This window comes from Sinocyclocheilus anshuiensis, unplaced genomic scaffold (assembly GCF_001515605.1).
Source record: "Sinocyclocheilus anshuiensis isolate Anshui unplaced genomic scaffold, SAMN03320099.WGS_v1.1 scaffold883, whole genome shotgun sequence".
In the NCBI taxonomy this organism is placed as follows: Eukaryota; Metazoa; Chordata; class Actinopteri; order Cypriniformes; family Cyprinidae; genus Sinocyclocheilus; species Sinocyclocheilus anshuiensis.
Window position 1 is genome coordinate 968316 of NW_015547678.1, and position 18130 is coordinate 986445.

An 18130-nucleotide genomic window follows, 5' to 3' on the forward strand; every position below is an offset into this window, starting at 1 on the left:
CGGAAAGTTTAAGACCAAGTGAAACTGTGCAAAATTGTGTCAAACAGCCCAAAACAATTCTAATTGGCTCAGCCTGTGTTGGGCCGCTCAAACAAACAGAGCAATATTAAAAGTGCCACATTGTTTACGCTCTTCAGGACTGGAAACTTAAGTTTCAACATTTTAAAATGACTCACTGCACATTTAAGGTCCTGCACAAATTAGGCTGACATTCCTCTGAGTTACCACGGCACAGGCTGTCAGAGTATGTCTAACTGAAGGTTACTTGGAGCCATCTGATTCATCCAGGTCATATGGTGCTTCACGAGTGGATGAGTAGAGCTATGCTTTATACACCTTACAGCTGACATTCCAGATCAGAAAGCTGAACTCAGCCAAATGAACCCATTAACCTCAAGTCAACAAGATAAACCTGCTAGAACAATGAGAAGCCCTCCAGGAATCTCACAGGCATCACATTTAGGCTGTAGTGCTATAGTCTTACATCTTATAGTGAGACATTATTTTACTTATGAATGTATTGTTTACACATTAATTGCCAGTAAAATGGTTCGTCTAAAATCATCCATTGTTTAAATTTAATCAGCCCAACTGAGTGGTGTTGTTGCTCTAACAAGATGTCAAAATTTCATATACAGTGTATATTTGGAGACTCCTTTATATAAGTTATATATTGCGACAACTTCATATATAAAATCAACCAAGCAAAATGTATATAATTTTATAATAAATATATACAAATCCAATCTCCAAATTGATTGCCATAGGTGATATACATTAACATATAGCATATATATTCAGTCAGAATTTGAACCCCATTGTATATTTGGTGTTGTTAGATGAATTTACTGAGTGGAAATTCCTTATGCACAACAACCACCAGTTAAAGGGTTAGTTCACCCAAAAATGAAAAGCTGTCATTAATTACTCACCTTCATGTCATTCCAAACCCGTAAGACCTTTGTTTATCTTCGGAACCCAAATTAAGATATTTTTGATGAAATCTGAGAGCTCTCTGACCCTCCATAGACTGCAAGGATATTACCACGATCAAGGCTCAGAAACGTAGCAAGGGCATCGGAAAAATAGTCCATGTGACATCAGGGGTTCAACCGTAATTTTACGAAGCTATGAGAATACTTTTTGTGTGCAAAGAAAACAATAATATCATAATTTATTCAACAATTCTTCTCCCTGAGTTACCATCTTCTGCCATTTTAGAGAGTACCCCAGAACGTAATCAATGTTGTTTACGTTCAGCTTGTGCGCACTGTCTACTGAACGTAAACGACACAGATTACGTAAACGATTACGTTGAGATTCCATCAAAAATATCTTCATTTGTGTTCCGAAGATGAACGAAGGTCTTACGGGTTTGGAACGACATGAGGGTGAGTAATTAATGACAGAATTTTCATTTTTGGGTGAACCATCCCTTTAATGGTACAAACTTGTTTCAAAATACCAATTATGTGGACAATTTGATACAGAACTTGTAGTTATTCATCATGCACTTAAAAATAGAGGTTCTTTACTGGCATCAATGGTTCCACCTTGAACATCCTTGGAAACAAATGCACTGCACAAAAGGGTCTTTATAGCAGTAAAAGGTTCTTCAGATTCTTAAAATATTTTTCATACAAAGGAAAAAAAAAATCTTTTAAGAGTTGTTCACTCATATGATCTTTGAGGAACCCAAAATGGCTCTTTTATTGCATCACTATGAAAACCCCCTTTTGGAACCTTTATTTTTAAGAGTGTATAGTGTATCTACTGTCTACTATAGTGTAGCAGGTTTATCATGTATTTCTCTGAAACTGAAACATCAAACGTTTTTACGATTGTCTTTTGTTTTTATTCCAGCATATACCCAAATTCAGACCCATCAGCTGCTCCAGCAGCACAAGCAGCAGTTTGTGATACAGCAGCAGCCTCAGATACTGCAGAGAGGTCAAGCACAGCTCTTAGAGGCCGCCACCATTCATCCTCACACAGTGCAAGCTGTAGCCATTCAGCCTGCCCTGCCAGCTCAGCCTCAGCAGTGCCCTATCTCTCTGCTGCCCAAAGTGCCTGTTACCTGCCAACAAGCTCCCATCTTCCATTCTACTACTGTGAGTCAGAATGGACAGCCACCCATGCTGAGCCACAGCAAAGCAGCACCTCTACAGCTTACTGCAGTTAATGTCCAGATCCAGCCAGTTCAAACTCAAGTAAGTGGATTGAACATCATTTATTTGTCTGTTTCTTGATTTGTATGTATCCTAATTTTCTCCTATTTCGACCTTGTCCTGTTCTGACATTAATTCCTGCTGGATGTGTCCGATAAGGACACCCTTGTTCCTCTCGAACCGCAGCTGCTATCCATACCAACACAAGTGCCAACCCAGACAGAACAATGCCAATCGGTCAAACAATTTCAACAAAGCCAAGTGACAGAAAACACAGAAGGTACTGATAATTTAATTACGTGTTTCATCTCAATGACTTCCATTTATTTAGTTTGTTGGATAAAAAAGGTTATTGCATTTTGTTTAATGTAAGCAATCCCTGCAAGCATTTTCTGCGTTTTGATGAACACATACAGTATATAAGCCAATATTGGCTCCTTCTGTTTTAATGTAACCATTAACTTGGATGAATATATTTAGTACTGTACATCAAAGCCACAATAAAAACAGCTTCAGCAGATGAAAATCGAACTTTTGAATAATTATTTTAAATACTAGGGTGCGGATAATGGGGGTTTTTGGGAGTCTGTTTCAATTATTTAAAAAACTAGACATAAGACTGCATATTTTTAGGTGAATTTATGGATCTATGGAATTAGTGGAAATGTATAATACATAACAGCCAGCTGTTGATGTTAAAAGCTTGATTAAAAATGACACTAATATAGATTATAAAATATGTTATTTTATGTAGTTGTTTATCATGCACTATACACTATAGTGTACACTGTAAAATTATTTTTTAAAGTTGTAAATAAAACAAAGATTAGTGGAGTATGTTTTACAAGAAAATACTATTTCAGTCATTCTACTTTAAAATGTCATGTTTAATTCAGTATTGTGTGTTTCTTTGTAATTATTTGTGAAATTTACCAACAATTTCTGAGTGAAAATTATTTCTACACCAATTTTGTTCAGTGTAGCTCCTTTATCATACTCTGTTTCTCTGAAACTCAATTGAGAATGCCACATCAACATTAAATACTTTTATCTTAAACACTATTAATTATAGATTTACAATATATCACTCTATAAAATACAATATGATAAACCTCTGAAAAAAGGCATGAAATATTGAAACTATTTTGGTCACATCCAGCTACTGACTGCAAAAGCAAGAGGAAAGACTCCTGCAGCAATCTTGACCTAGCCAGACACAGAGTGCCTACTACTACGTCACCACCATCTGTAGGTTTGCCAGTCTCAAAAACACAAAGGCCAACAACGTGAGCTCTCCCCTCAAGCGGAAGAGTAGATCTGTCACACCCCCAGTGTCTATTGTCTGGTCGCTGCACTTGCGAGAGTGTGACAGCTTCTGCTATAATTAGGGGTGAGGGTCTGAGCTCCGTTGTTCTGGGTTGGACATGAGAATAAAGGTGGACACACTCTGGCTGTCTGGCAGGTGTGTCGGAGGCCTAACCTCAGACGTTAAATTATGAATGATGATAAACTGCTCTTTTATGAATGGAAATGGCTTGAGGCATCAGAGCACTTGAATCATAAATCATGTCAGGTTTTTAATTGTATCATGCTGGCTTCAGATCATTTCGCTTGATATGGATCATGGTGCATTCATAAAAGTTTTAACGTGTCTTTTGTTTTAGATCAAACACATGTTTTTCATGTGTGGGATTAAAAAGCATATACTTTAATTGTGTATTTCAATGCTAATATACATGTCTCACAGAATTGATCACTGAGCGAGATAACTCTTCTTTTTAAAGCAGACAGCAAAAAAGCTTACAAAAGATATGTTGTAATAATATAATTTATTATCAATAGAACTGAGATTCTATTAACGTTACTGGAAGAATGTATGTTCATGATTTTGAGAAAACTTTTGCAATTTCAATTCTTTTTTCAATTCTGAGAATGTCCCATGTTAGCTGGAAAAAAACTGCTTGCAATATATAAAAGGTAATAGCTCCAGACATTGACATTGCAGTGCGAGACAAGCCTGGGTTTAGCTTACGATACTTAGACTCCATTGTGTTCGACTCCAAGCTGCTGAGTGTGGCACATGAGTGGTGTTGTATATCATACGAGCGATAGACTCACTATACATGCACCCTGGGTCTTCCTTTGTCCCTGAGGAACCCAAGACCCCTCTTATCGAAATATTTGTGTCTGCTCTCAATAGGATATAATCTTGCAACTAATGCAGGGTAGACCTAAAAAAAATATATAAAATATTGTTTTTCAGTTGATGTTTTGGACATCGACAATAGTGTAGATTAATTAGTTACTCAGAGAACTTTATAAACTTTATAATATTTTATTTTCTAATGTTTAATTCACAAGGGGGAGTTTTAATGCATGTTTATACTATAAACAACAGTCTGCAATCATAAGCAAGTTTTGCATTCATAAAATAGTATAATTCTCTCTGAAGTCCGTGTGAACCAGAAATTGTGACCGACTTCAGTATTGTGACGTATTTCCCAGTGAAACTGAATATTGCATGAGAGAAGAATAGAGGACGGGGCTTGATTTTAGTGCAATCTCTAGCTCACAGCAGACTTACGGTTGGAGAGGAGTGGTTACATTTTCCGATTCTGACCAAAGATTACGAAGGCAAACTAATTTTTTCATGTGGATTCATTTGCATGGATCAGTTGTTCAAAACTACTAATGTGCTCTGTTCCACTGGTACAAAGAATTGGCATAGGCTTAGGACCCTACATGAATAAACTAACAATTAAATACATGAAAATTTTGATCTAGACCTGGCTATATTATTGGTATACTAGTATCACTATACTGTATATATACTGCCTAATATAAGAAATGTTTCAAGTAGTATGCTACACTTTGTCAAATTACCTTATTTTATACATTTCAACTTTGACAGTCTAATAAAGTAATGTTTCAAGAAACCGATTATTTAAATGTAGATACTGCTGCTTCCTGTTCATTCATCACACTATAAATGAGAAAGTAAAGTCGAACGTACTGCAATGTGGCATTCCATGTTGCTAAAATAGTATGAGTAGTATGCTATTCCAAAGATAGCAATGGAGTACTACATGCTCTTTCTCTGCTTACGTGCGCCTCTGTCATGGAGCGGCTCACAAGTTTTAACCAATCGCGGAACGGCTCTGTGCTAAACACGACCTGCTATTGGACAGAATTCCAAGCGTGTGGGACCAATCGCAGCTGTGCGATGTTTCCTATTCAGTTCCCACATACAAAGAGGATTAGAGAGGGAATCGGTTAGAACAAGCAAATCCACTCACACAAAAAAGTTTGGATCATTTGTTGTACTGCTTTGTATATAACACCAGTGGATTGTGGAAGTGTGCTCGGAAGCGTTGGAATGCTAAATTCATTGTAGTGTTTTCCTCTTCTGGCGCTTTAAAGTGTAAGTAAAGAGTGCGTGAGCGGAACAAAGGCGTGTGCTGTTGACAATCACCAGGACGTCTGTGCGTGAGCGTTTGTCTGCAGTGTGAAACCCTGCCAAATGTTCGAGATATAAAGTTACAAAGTTCCTCCGTGCTTGTTCTGGGACGCAGGGGTGCGACTGGTCTTTAAGATGCCGAGATGTTGTTTGCATGCGAGTGTGAGTGTTTTGAACCGTTTCGAGGAAGCATGGGAATAGTGCTGCTACAGTACAAGCGTAAAATTGGGCAGTTTTTCAAAACGGGTAGTTAGTGCTAAAAGAAAACTTCTGGTTTTGATCTGGACCTTTTTTTAGATAGTAGCAATAATAGTCGTGTTAGCTCTTCATAAATCAGTTTGCTGTGTGCAGACATTACAGATCAGATAGAAATAAGCAAGTGGTTGCAGCAGGTGGCTTGAATACGTTTTATTCACATGCATATATACTATAACACAACTGTATGCGAGAGTAGTTTATAAATGTATCGTGGTTATACATATTACAGTGTGCGTTAACTCCAACCTTTCACATATTTCATAAAAGCACTAACTTAGGTGACCTATGAGAGTGTCATGGAATAACGTGAATGAATTGTTCTGAGTCGGATCTTTTCGATGAATCAGTAGAACCGGTTCATTAACGCGTTCTAAACGACTTGTGAGCACGAACAGCATCGAAGCGTTTGGTGCGCTTCTCTAATAACCAATAATGAATAAAGTAAAGCATACTGTAAATGTTTATTACGCGATTGTATGACAGTTTTATCAACACATGCGAAATGGGGTTAGCTTTATTGAATACAATTTTAATAAAACGTAGTTATGTATTCGCAAAGTAATGTAAATGAACGTAACTGTTTTAAGGTGCAAATCTTTTCTAAGTGACTACATTATCGCAACAACAAACTGAAATTAGACACGAAATCACTATATACACACTTATTAAAACTTAACAGAACGTAGTAAAATATACCCATATGGCTTTTAGAACGGTGTTAAAATGCCATGGCGAGATGTCCCGGGGCACATTATGACGTAATTACGTAAAATTGTAACTGAACCGAATCTTTGAAACAAGCTGTTCTAAAGAACCGATTCGCGGAAATTACTCGGACTTGCCGTCAGTATTATGGTGTTTCTGATAGATACTGTTGTGCTTGTGTTGAGCAGGCAGAGTGAATGTGAAGGCAGGTGTGGGTTCACCTCCAGCAATGACCTCGGGCAGCAGCAACAATGCGCCCACGGTGACCGGCAGCGCTCCGCAAAATGGCGAGAGTAAACCGCCGCCACAGGCGGTAGTGAAGCCCCAGATCCTAACGCATGTCATCGAGGGATTCGTGATTCAGGAGGGTGCTGAGCCTTTTCCAGTGAGTGCTTTTAATTTCAATCCATCCCGCCTGGGTATTTAAGTTGCTGTTTTCTGTTTCTTGTTCTTGCATAATAATTTATAATAGGCTGTATTTAGTTAAAACTATTGTGTTTTAACTATTTATTTAAGAGTTTTTATTATTATTATTATTATTATAGTTAGATAATTGTCAATTGTGAATGATTTGTGTTAGAAACAACAATTACAGCTGCTCTATTTGTAATAAAATAACAAAAGCCTAAATATTAAAGTTATTGTTACAATAGTAAATTGTACATTTAAAATGTAAAATGTGCGTTGTACATTTTTAGGTATTTTAAACATGTCCAAGTTAAGTCACTCTGCTTGCTAGTAACATTTTGACATAAGGTTGGAGCTGATTTTGTCATTTACTCACCACTTGTGACTAAACCCATAAGATTGACTTTTTTCTGTGGAATACAAGGAGAAGTTTTGAATAATGTGCTGATCGTTCCTTCTGCACTTAATTACAATGAATGAGGACTCAAGTTGTCAAGCTTAAAAAAAAAAAACCTTTGTCAAATAATATTGCAAAAATAATTGGAATGTAGCGTTTTATGGTCAACTTTAACAATACCTTTGTGTTACCTTTTGTCATTTTGGAGTTTGACAGCCCTAGTCCTCATACAACAGTATTTTTAAATATAAATTCTGTCTTCCACAGAAATAAAGTCACATGGGTTTTGGGTAAACTATTGCTTCAAAACAAATTAAACCAATTTTTAAGTGTTTTTTTTTTTAAAGAGGCACACTTCCCTCTAGTGGACAGTATACCACAGTCATAACCTACATCTGCAGACTTTAGTACAAGTTTAAAACACAGTGAGCAAGCACATATCCCATACATAGGTTCATTTGAGCATGCAGTACATGTCCTTGTGTAATAAATAATGTTTTTATGCAACACCTTGTGGATCTATCCAGGTTGAACGTCCGTCCTTGTTGATTGAGAATTTAAAGAAGCAGAAGCAGCATCAGACTTATTCAGACCTAGATAAGAGGTCTCAGACCTTTCAAAATGCCGACTCTGAGATGGAGGATCTTTCACAGCAAGGTAAGGGTTACTTTAAGGCTGAAATACACCACATGACTTTTGCCACGATTTAGAGCTAGTCTGCCGATGAGTTGACAGATTCCACAGAAAACTGCATAGTGATGATGGGCACAGACTCATAATTCCATTTAGTTGGATGATAACAAACATGTTTGATAGTTTTACATTTTCAACTGTCATGTGTTTACAACAATCTAATGTTTTGGTGTGAGTTTGTATTTGGATTGAAAATCTGCTAGTGTGTGATCCACAGTTGTTTAGTGTCTGATGCCTACATTTTCTGTGTAACCATTTAGAAAGTCACCAAATATATGATGCCTAGTGGTTTAAAATCTGTTCCGATTGTGTAGTGTATTTAAGCCTTTAGTTGCACACTTGATGCTCAGACTGTTGTCCAATCAGCCATGTAAATTCTTTCATAGAGCTGAATAATCAGAATGCCGAGCCAATGCTGTCATGTGAATTCTGTGGGACCGTAGACTTCGCATATAACTTCAAGAGATCCAAGAGGTTTTGTTCTACGGTGTGTGCAAAGAGGTATGTGGATCCTTCTGTAGCCTGTAAATTATTTTAGATTTTGTATCAACATTTGCTTGAGTGGTGGTTTGACTTGTTCTTCTTCTCTTCCAGGTATAATGTTGGATGCACAAAGCGGATGGGACTTTTCCCAAGAAAATCGACCTCAGAGAACCCAAAGAAACAGAAAGCCTCCGACGCCAATCATCATAACAGCAGCACGGATGTCAGGAAACGGGTAATTGCTGTTTCTTCCTGTCTCGTTGCTTTCTCCCATTTGGTTTGTCTATGCAGAAATGTGCTTACTTGTCGCCCTTGTGTTCTCTCATAGAATCCAAGTGCTCAAACAACCATGGCCGCGTCTTTGTTATCCCCACACCCCTCTCATCCAAGTCACGGTGAGTCCAGCCAGTGCTCAGACATGTCCAGCTTCGAAGAGCCCATTTCGCCACTGTCCTACTCCAGCTTTGGAGCCCAAAGGCTTCAGAACGAGGAAAGATTCGATCACAGTGGAGAGCTCCCTCTCCTGATGCAGCACTTCCTGGCCAGCGACCCCACCAAGTGGAACGTCGAGGACGTCTATGAATTCATCTGCTCTCTGCCAGGTAGCTACTAATGTTCCTAGGCTTTTTTGTGTCACAAATGACTTAAGTCACTAACAATCTGTCTTTTGCACCAGGCTGCCAGGAGATCGCTGAAGAGTTTCGCTCTCAGGAGATCGATGGCCAAGCCTTGATGCTCCTCAAAGAGGATCATCTCATGAGCACCATGAACATCAAACTGGGCCCAGCTCTGAAAATCTTTGCACGCATCAGTATGCTCAAGGACTCGTAGCCTTTCCCACACCCTTATCTAGCTTGGAAAGGACATCCTAACAGCTCTGCACTGGTTTCCTCATCCCGTTGTGTCTTTGGGTCCTGCTGCTCCTCAAAACCACAAACTTGTGTGTAGTTCTCGTCACAGTCAAATGGTTTCGTTCCAAATGCATGATGATGTGACTTGATTACGAATTTCTCGTGTATTCAGCTGTGCCAGGCCTGGGAGGAGTACTTTACCATTTGTGCAAACAAATGTTCATCATATGGTAGCATGGAAACAGGTTTACATTTTCTTCAGTTTTGAACTGGACTTTGTGATTTGTCTGTCATAAAGTGACATTGTTGTAGTTCTGTCACAGTTTGTTTAGCTAAGGAAAAATTTTGTACCTTTAGCCTTGCAGTGTACCAACATTTGTAGGTAGTAGTAAACTGTTCAGGTTTCTTCATCTCACAGGATGTTCCTCAATACAATTACAACAGATTTTGTACTCAAATGAAGCATTCTGACACAGGGATAAAGGGAATTAAAACTTTGACTCTAAGACGTGCCTAATATTTTATAAATAGCCCAAAGATTACACAAATGTTCATGGTTTTTAGTTCAAATGAAAGCAGCCTTTCCAAAACCCATTTCGCAGCATTAATGTTTAAGGACTGCCAGTAATATCACTCTATATTTAAGTTCAGAACCCATCCTGGTATGATCTGATGAACTGGGATCATTTTTCATAAATCACTGTTATCCCAACCATCAATGTGTGCACTCATGTTTGGAAAGGTAGTGCAGCTTGTGTCTCAATTTTTACATTCATCATTTGATCAGATTTCTGTATTTATTGAGAGCAAGTCTCTGATTCTGTTTTATATTTGAAAATAAAACTCAGAAAACACTGTAGATGTCAGATGATTGTTTTTCCAATTAATCAAAACCTCAGATCCTCGTATCATAGAGCAAGTAGATAAAAGATTATTTTATTTCTAACTCTGGACTGTTAAAAAAAGTGGTTAAAACTGATTATTGGATGTCTTCCCAAACTTCATTCACTAGGCCTGCGTCCCAATGTGCACACTATCCATCCTAAATTCTATGTGATATTAGTAATTTTCAATACTATTTAGGGCAGATAGGGTGGATAGTATGCACATTGGGACGAAGCGTAGATCTGTAACTAGCTGCAGTAGCATTGCTGTTAATTGTGCGTTTACAAAGAAAATCGCGTAGTGTATTATGGTCACAGACACCGATTTTTTTATGTAGCTTCAGACTATGATTCCATCCATTCAGAGGAGGCTGGAATACATTACATTACGTTTTGACCCGATTTTCGCCGTTTTACAGTCTGGAGAATTTGATGCTAGTTGCCAAAAGTCAGAGCCAGTCTGCGGATTTGAGTTGACAGATTTCATAGAAAATCGCGTAGAGTATGATGATCTAAGACTCCGATTTTCAGCTTCAGACTGATTCTCTCTAGTCGGAGGATATCGTGCGTCTCCTAAGCATGAGTTTGTGCATAATACGTTTCTGCATTAGTTTGCGTTTAGAACAACATTAAAATCTGTTGTGTATGGTCCTCAGTCCTGTGTGAAGGCCAATTTTTCCTCTGTGACGGTAAGTGTATAATGTCCATGTTCTTAAATCTGTTAAGATTTTAAAAGTAGTGTAGTGTATTCCAGCCTTAAGTATCATTGTAACTCATTTTTTTATTCATTTCAACAAATTGTCAAGCTCACAACTCGGAAACGGTTTCCAATTCGACTTCGTGGTGGTGTCCATGTGTTTGAACGTACCAGACGCTGCACTGCCACATAACGAGGTCGGTCAGAATTATAGTTTTATGTAATTTACACTGATACTAGATTTAGAGAGCAGTTTACACAAAAATGAATCCCCTTACCTGTCCAACAAAACGATGACCCTTGGGTATCACCAGTAAGGATGTTGCCACGTGCGGATGTTAACGCGGCTCGTTTTTTTCTTTTGGCTTCTGCCCTTTTTAATTCGCCCTGTCTCATCAGCATCGTAAATTCTCGAAAGTGTTTTATATATATATTATAAAAAAAAGTTTGAATGTATGTACACTTATAATACTACACTTTGTATTATATCACATTTGCATCAAATTACAAAAAAAAACAAAAACTAGTTAACGCTAATGCAAGGGTGTTTCTAATGCAGCGTCTATGGGAGTGACGGTAAATTTGACATCGTTCTCTCTTCTGACTGCCGTTATCAGTCTCTCATTTTTTTCCTTTGATTGAAAGTCATGAAAACACTATCGTTGAGTTTTTTCTTTCGCTAATTGAGCAAAGGAAATTCACTGCTCTCTAAGTTTACCCAACTATCATGACTTCCGCTGCTGAGAAACCCGAAAAATGTGAAAAAGGTCCATAAATTTGTTCCATTGTCTAATTTTCGCTCTTGGCATCACCAAACTAGGCTATGCTACGCCTACGGATGTGGCAGCCAATGAGCGTGCGGATTTATACCGCGGGTCACGTTATTTCAATATGGCGAAATACAATGATGGGGCGACCCGCAACATACACTATTAATCAAAGAAAACTATTTTGAATGAATGGACATTCAGTTGAGTCTAAACAAAAACGATTTCTTTTTCTCAATGTGTAAAAAACATTAAATTAGCACAAAACTAATGAACGCACCTTTAAAAGATGCTGTGGGAAATCAATCATAAAATGTCCAAACTACCTGACTGTAGGCCTATTTATTGAAACAAGGTTCTTGAATCGCTGTAACAGTTTTGGACTCAAACACAAAAAAGTAAATTATTTGCCTTCTACAAGTTGAAATCAGCTGGAATCAAACATCAACCATAGTTGCCATGTGCATTAATTCAATGCATTAATTATCATGAACAATGAACAACACTTTAATTTTGACATTTAAGGTGGTATGAATTAACATTGATCATAACATTAAATATGAATTAATGAACAATAGTGCATTTATAACTGAAAAAGTGTTTTAGTTCATGATACCTAGTGCATTAAATAATGTTAACAAATCTTATTGTAAAGCATTACCATTTGTTCCCTTTTTTGCAATTATTTACTTACATATACACTACCTTTTCTACCTTTTACTTTCTTTTTTGTATTAAAAGTAGTACTTATATTCAGCAAGGGTGCATTAATAATCAAAATATCTTTTGATCTGTCTAAATAATTAAAGAATCCTAAAAAGAAGTATTTTGGTTTCCGCTAAAATATTAATCAGCACAACCATTTTCAACATTGACAATAGTAAAAAAAAAAATTCTGGTGCAACAAATCAGCATATAAAGATGATTTCTGAAGGATTATGTGATTGGAGTAATGATGCTGAAAATTCAGGAATCACAGGAATAAATTACATTTTAAAATGTATTAACAGAAAAGTTATTTAAATAATTGTATTATATCACAATATTACTGTTGTTACTGTATGTATGATCAAATAAATGCAGCCTTGGTAAGAATAAGAGACTTCTTTCAGAAAAACTAAAAAACAAATTCTTAAACTTTTGAACATTAGTGTATTGTCACACAAAACCAGCAAGGCTTCACTGACAACACTGTAGAAAATTCACACCATCACCACGGTTTTGTACTTTTATTAATCTTTTTTGTCTTTAATTTATTTACAAGCTTTAAATTTGCTCTATCAGTATGAAGAATAACAAGCACTTTAGGTTCAGCAACATCTCCTTTAGTGGTTTTGTACACGCCACCATCTGCTCGTTGATGTCCATTCTGAGCTCTCGTCATGTGATCCCAGCAGTCCCCTGAATGCATAGTTCCTGCAAGTTTCTGCCAGATTAAATGTTTCACAAAGAGCAAGCTAAAGCAGAGGAACATTTGGTATGGTTATTGAGATAATAACCTTGAACAATGTACTAAACACTTCAGTACTGATGTACTAAACGCAGAGCAGGTCTTCTCTGTGCTCATCCAACAAAAAAGTTTTTCAACAATTGGAAAATCATGGAACTTGTTTAATCATTGTTATTGTCATTATATTAATAATAAAATTATCATTGCTATTTCTCTATCCGCCGATAACTGCTCGTTGTGTCTGTCCGCAAATGTTAAATACCCTTTTGTTTATGCTGTTCTTAAAAAAAATAAATTAACGAGTCTGAACTTGTTTCATTTCATTGTTGCAGGTTTGTATTTTTAAAGTCCTCTTAAAAAGTAACAAAAGAAAAAAGAAAAAACTTAACTGCAACATTTCTATAAATAATAAATTTTTTTAGTGCTCCAGCAATTTGTAGGATCGCTGTATGTCAGTGAACCATACCATTCCAAATCTTGCTGCACTCCATCCATCCTGATGCATAATGTGTTGCTTGTTATGTTACATTTTAATTTGATGCAGTTATTGTTTCAGCGACTATTGTCTCTTCAGAACTAGTTGGCAAATGTGTCCATTTGTCCCCTCGTCAATTGTCCTCTGATTCCTCCTCTGCCTCGCGCAGCCACGTGAAGAAGGCAGTGACTGACTTCAGGGCCACACCTTTGCCTTGCTGTTCAGCGGGGTCTTTACTGACCTCCCACTTATAAAAAGCATCTTCAGATATCACATCCTCATCATACAAGCAGTCAAAGAACATCCGAAGCAAATCTGCAAAAATGTTAAGAAAATAAAATGATTTTAATCTCATGGTGATCACTCAAAATATCAACATTAAAAAAAAAAATAGCATCCATTGTAGAATAGTGTTTATAACACAAATATTCCATGGGTTGTGTGTCTAAATGGGAATGTGAAAGGTTTTACTCACTAGCAGGCTGGTCCAGTTTTACGATCAATACTTGAAGTGCGTAAAGTGCTTGCAACTGTCTCTCTGTGTCCGAGTTAAAGTACTTGTGTAATACAGGCAATCTCCTCTGGATTATGGACAAGTCCACTTTGTATGAGGAGCCCTCAGCTGCAGACAGAAAACACAAGATTGGAGTATTTGACATTTTGGCATTTGAAACTGTACCACATAGAGTGCTAAAATTTGCATAACTGTATGTCCACTACTATCCAATTACTAACAACTGTTATTTGGTGAATCATCTCCCAAAATAGTTTCCATAGTGTTCATTTTATAGTATAAAGATATTTTTTATTATATAAATATACATAATAGTGCTGTCAATCGATTAAAAAAACTAATTGATCACACTTTTTCTGAAATTAATCGCGATTAATCCCACCTAACAATAAAGTTTTTAAATATACTTTTATATTGTAATAATTCAATCTTCGCATTCAATCTTCAAATTAATGTACAAACAACAAAGACTGTATATTTTTAATGTTTAATGCCATCTTTTTATGACTGAAGGCCAGTATCACTGATACCAACACTACTGATGTCTCTATACAATTGTGTCCCCTAATATTTAACCATTGACTATAGCCATTCAACATTATAGTATAATTGAGAGCTATCAATTTGAACATTTATTAGACTCTTAAAAAAAAAACTTCTAATTTAAGTGAACTTAACACATCTTCACATAAACCCATTATAATAAATGTCATATTTAGCTACCTGTGCCCTTCAGCAGAAATATACAGAAATTGAATAAAGTTATCAAACACTACATTCTAAATTAAATATACCGTATTGGCCCGAATATAAGACGACCCTGATTATAAGACGACCCCCCTTTTTCCAGATGTACCTTTTGGAAAAAGGGAACCCCTTAAAGCTATAAAAGTTATTGATTACCTCTTTTTACATTTTCTTTTTTTTGTTCTCTTTGATTAACAGACATCACAGCAGCCGGGTTATTAGGTTATTTGGCTGCTATTGCTTTAAGAGCTGCCGCTGTTGAACATGACGCAGATCTGACATGCATCGTATTTTTTCTCAACTCTCTTTACCTTTTCTGACTCACTTAAGGTCTTAAAAAGTCTCTACTAATGAACTGACAGGTTGAATCGAGTGTGTTAGATGAGGGAGGCAGTGATGCTTCAGGGCAGTTTGGAAAACCATTTCAGAGGCATGTTCTTACAATATAACATGTAATAGATATAACATTACATGCATGCACAGTTTTTAGGCAGCTTTAATTGCCTTTTTGGTAACTTCATGACTTAACTGACTACGACATTGCACGCACGTAGTTTATTTCGCGCTTTGATATGAAATGATGCAGGCTACAGCACGCGCTGTAAGCCCAGTACCGTTTCCGCACTTGTTTGACTCGCGCCTGCCGCTGTAGTGAAGTTGGAGCGCGCGTCTGAAATATCTCCTGTTTGATGTGGTCGTAAAGACGTTCTACGACTAAATAAGTGCACTTCTTGTCAAGAAAGAGTGCGGTTGTGAGTGGGGTGGCCAACCCTAGCCCCGCCCCAGCGTTAATTGCGTAAAATATTTTTAAAGTGTTAAACTGAAAAAATTAATCGCCTGAGTTGACGCGCTAATTTTGACAGCACTAATACATAATAATTTGATGTGCATAAAATAATAATACATTTTGTAGTTATTGCATTTATGAATTTATTTAGTTTCAAACTTTTAATTTATTTGTTATTTATTTATTTACATGTTTGTACAATTATACTTAATGTGGGAAGAAAAATTAAAAAAAAAAAAGTTATATTCTTCACAAATATTATTTGTACATCAAGTAATTATTAGCCATTTGAAAATCCCAAAACCTGTCTCATTACAATGTAAATGGCAGTAATTTTAGTAATTTTTGCACTTTTTTTGTGTTGTTTTAATGGTCATTTTTCATCATTTTTGGATTAAATATGGCTCAGCCATTTCTTTAATAAATTACACTCCACTACCCAAAACAGCTTTCAGTTGTTACTGTGTAAAAAAAATAAATAAAAATACTAAGCCACTTACTTTTCACTGCTGCCTTGCACACAGCAGTCATTAAAGCTCTGAGGAAAGGAGATGAACTAATTTCTGATTCATCTAGATTGGCCTGTAATACATCACCACAGATCAATGACAAGATCATTCACATCCTATAATCAAACAAGCCTAAAGAGCTGGATGTAAATCTACCTCAACCCAGTCAAAGATTCGTTCATCACCAGCCATGTCCTCCAGTAGTAGTTTTTCAAGTTGCTTGTTCAGTTCCTCAGGCGAGAGTGTTCTCTTAGAGACAGCCTCGGTCGGGTTTGAGCCGTCAGAAAGTGTAAAGTCTAGTTTCTGTAGGAAGGTAAATTATTATCACTCGTTCAGTATGGAACAGCTGATTAATAGACGAGTTTTGATGGTTAGCATATATTAGATGTCTAAGAGAATGTAAATGAAGGCTCACATGTTCTGTGATGAAGCTGTGCACATCCTCCGTTTCAGGTATAAAATCTGCCCAGCTCAACCCAGAGTCCCTCCATAATGATCCCACTTTCCTATGGCTCTGCAAACACACAATCCATTCATTCCCACTATCCTCACACTAACAAATGTTACACATGTGGCAATACAAACAAAATGTTTGATTAGAATCTTACAGCTTACCATTTGTTTGCATAGAAGGTGCAATATTTCAGAAAATATTATCCCAGCTCTTCCCACAGGGAGTAATGGTTTGCTAAATTCACTGCAGAAACAAAATAAGCAAATAAAAGGTGTGTACTGGTGAGTTCAATAACTCTGTGGTAAGTGCCAGCTGGGTAAAACTTCACCTAAATAATTCTCTCATAGAGACTCCCCCCTCTCGAAGCACAGGGGTCACCAGCTCCGCAAGGTACAGCCATATATAGGGAATATCAATGGCCATATCATCTGCTAATTCAAGAGTTTCAGAGAACCTGGGGGAAGAAACAAATATATTAAAATCCCAAAATGGAATACAACCATTTTTAAAAAGTTGGCTGGAGTTGATTTTGAAAGATTACATTGTTTTGAAAAATCACATACCCATGTATGAAACAATCAGTATTGGCAATGGTATCGTTAAAATTGTAACAAAAATGTAAGCATCAGTAATACACTGAATTTAAAAAGGCTTATCGCATCATGCTACCTTAGTAGATAATGGATAGCGAGGCTGCTTACTACATTTTGGAACAAAATTCAAAAGCACACATAACATAACCAATGCAAAGACTATAAGAATCTGTTTTCTTCTACATTTCTGCAAGTACTGCAATCTCACCCTTTAAAGAACTGAAGTTTGTGGAGGATTCCAGCCTGCAGGAGCTGGTAGAGCAGCTGACCCATATGGTCTCGCGTGATCTGACTCCTCTCCAGCGTGGAATCCACACCCACCCGCACAAACACATAGAGCATGGCAGGTTGCTCTAGTTCCTCCACACACTGCACTGCCTCCTGCATTACAAGTATACTGCGCTTAGAAAACCCTGTACTGCAGGGTTCCTCAAATATGGCCCACGAGATCCACTTTCCTGCAGAGTTTAGCTTTAACCCTAGTCAAACACACCTGAGCATGCTAATCAATGTCTTCAGGATCATTACAAAATCACAGCTAGGTGAGTTTGATCAGGGTTGGAGCTAAACTCCGTAGCGCATTGGCCCTCCGGGGCAAGATTTGAGGAACCCTGCTCTACTGCCATTCTGGACTGGGAGATACAGTATTATAAGTGGCATTTTTGGTACAAACCTTGTAATCATTAATGTGCAAAAACTCATCAATAATGGATTTGGACCGCCTCTCCATGTCCTCTTCTGTTAATGTAGGCTTATCTGGAGAGGGTCCTGACAGTACTTCAAGTTTAACAGCTGCAATGAGAGACAGCCTTTAATGTTGGATTCTCTTTATG

The 18130-nt window shown here is 37.2% G+C and overlaps 2 protein-coding genes across 11 annotated transcripts in view; one reads left to right on the forward strand and one right to left on the reverse strand.

The window, feature by feature from the left end:
- Positions 1–10274, forward strand: part of LOC107703065 (polyhomeotic-like protein 2) — a 38620-nt gene extending 28346 nt beyond the window's left edge. The window contains exons 8-15 of one of the 4 annotated variants that reach the window (XM_016505565.1): positions 1864–2210; positions 2328–2448; positions 6777–6973; positions 7921–8050; positions 8473–8587; positions 8681–8804; positions 8898–9171; positions 9246–10274. In XM_016505565.1, the coding sequence (XP_016361051.1) occupies positions 1864–2210; positions 2328–2448; positions 6777–6973; positions 7921–8050; positions 8473–8587; positions 8681–8804; positions 8898–9171; positions 9246–9400 (1463 nt within the window). In that variant the 3' untranslated portion in view covers positions 9401–10274. Of the gene's footprint in view, positions 1–1863; positions 2211–2327; positions 2449–5402; positions 5590–6776; positions 6974–7920; positions 8051–8472; positions 8588–8680; positions 8805–8897; positions 9172–9245 lie in introns of those variants that run through there. The other 3 variants (XM_016505566.1, XM_016505568.1, XM_016505567.1) reach the window with 3 other exon arrangements.
- Positions 10275–13403: 3129 nt separating this feature from the next.
- LOC107703066 (eukaryotic translation initiation factor 4 gamma 3-like) overlaps positions 13404–18130 on the reverse strand; it is a 64234-nt gene continuing 59507 nt past the window's right edge. For all 7 annotated transcript variants that reach the window (XM_016505572.1, XM_016505570.1, XM_016505575.1 and 4 more), the window contains 9 exons: positions 17971–18089; positions 17506–17678; positions 17033–17158; positions 16866–16947; positions 16666–16764; positions 16407–16553; positions 16242–16323; positions 14169–14315; positions 13404–14008 (listed from right to left, as the gene is read on the reverse strand). In XM_016505572.1, the coding sequence (XP_016361058.1) occupies positions 13827–14008; positions 14169–14315; positions 16242–16323; positions 16407–16553; positions 16666–16764; positions 16866–16947; positions 17033–17158; positions 17506–17678; positions 17971–18089 (1157 nt within the window). In that variant the 3' untranslated portion in view covers positions 13404–13826. The remainder of the gene's footprint in view (positions 14009–14168; positions 14316–16241; positions 16324–16406; positions 16554–16665; positions 16765–16865; positions 16948–17032; positions 17159–17505; positions 17679–17970; positions 18090–18130) is intronic.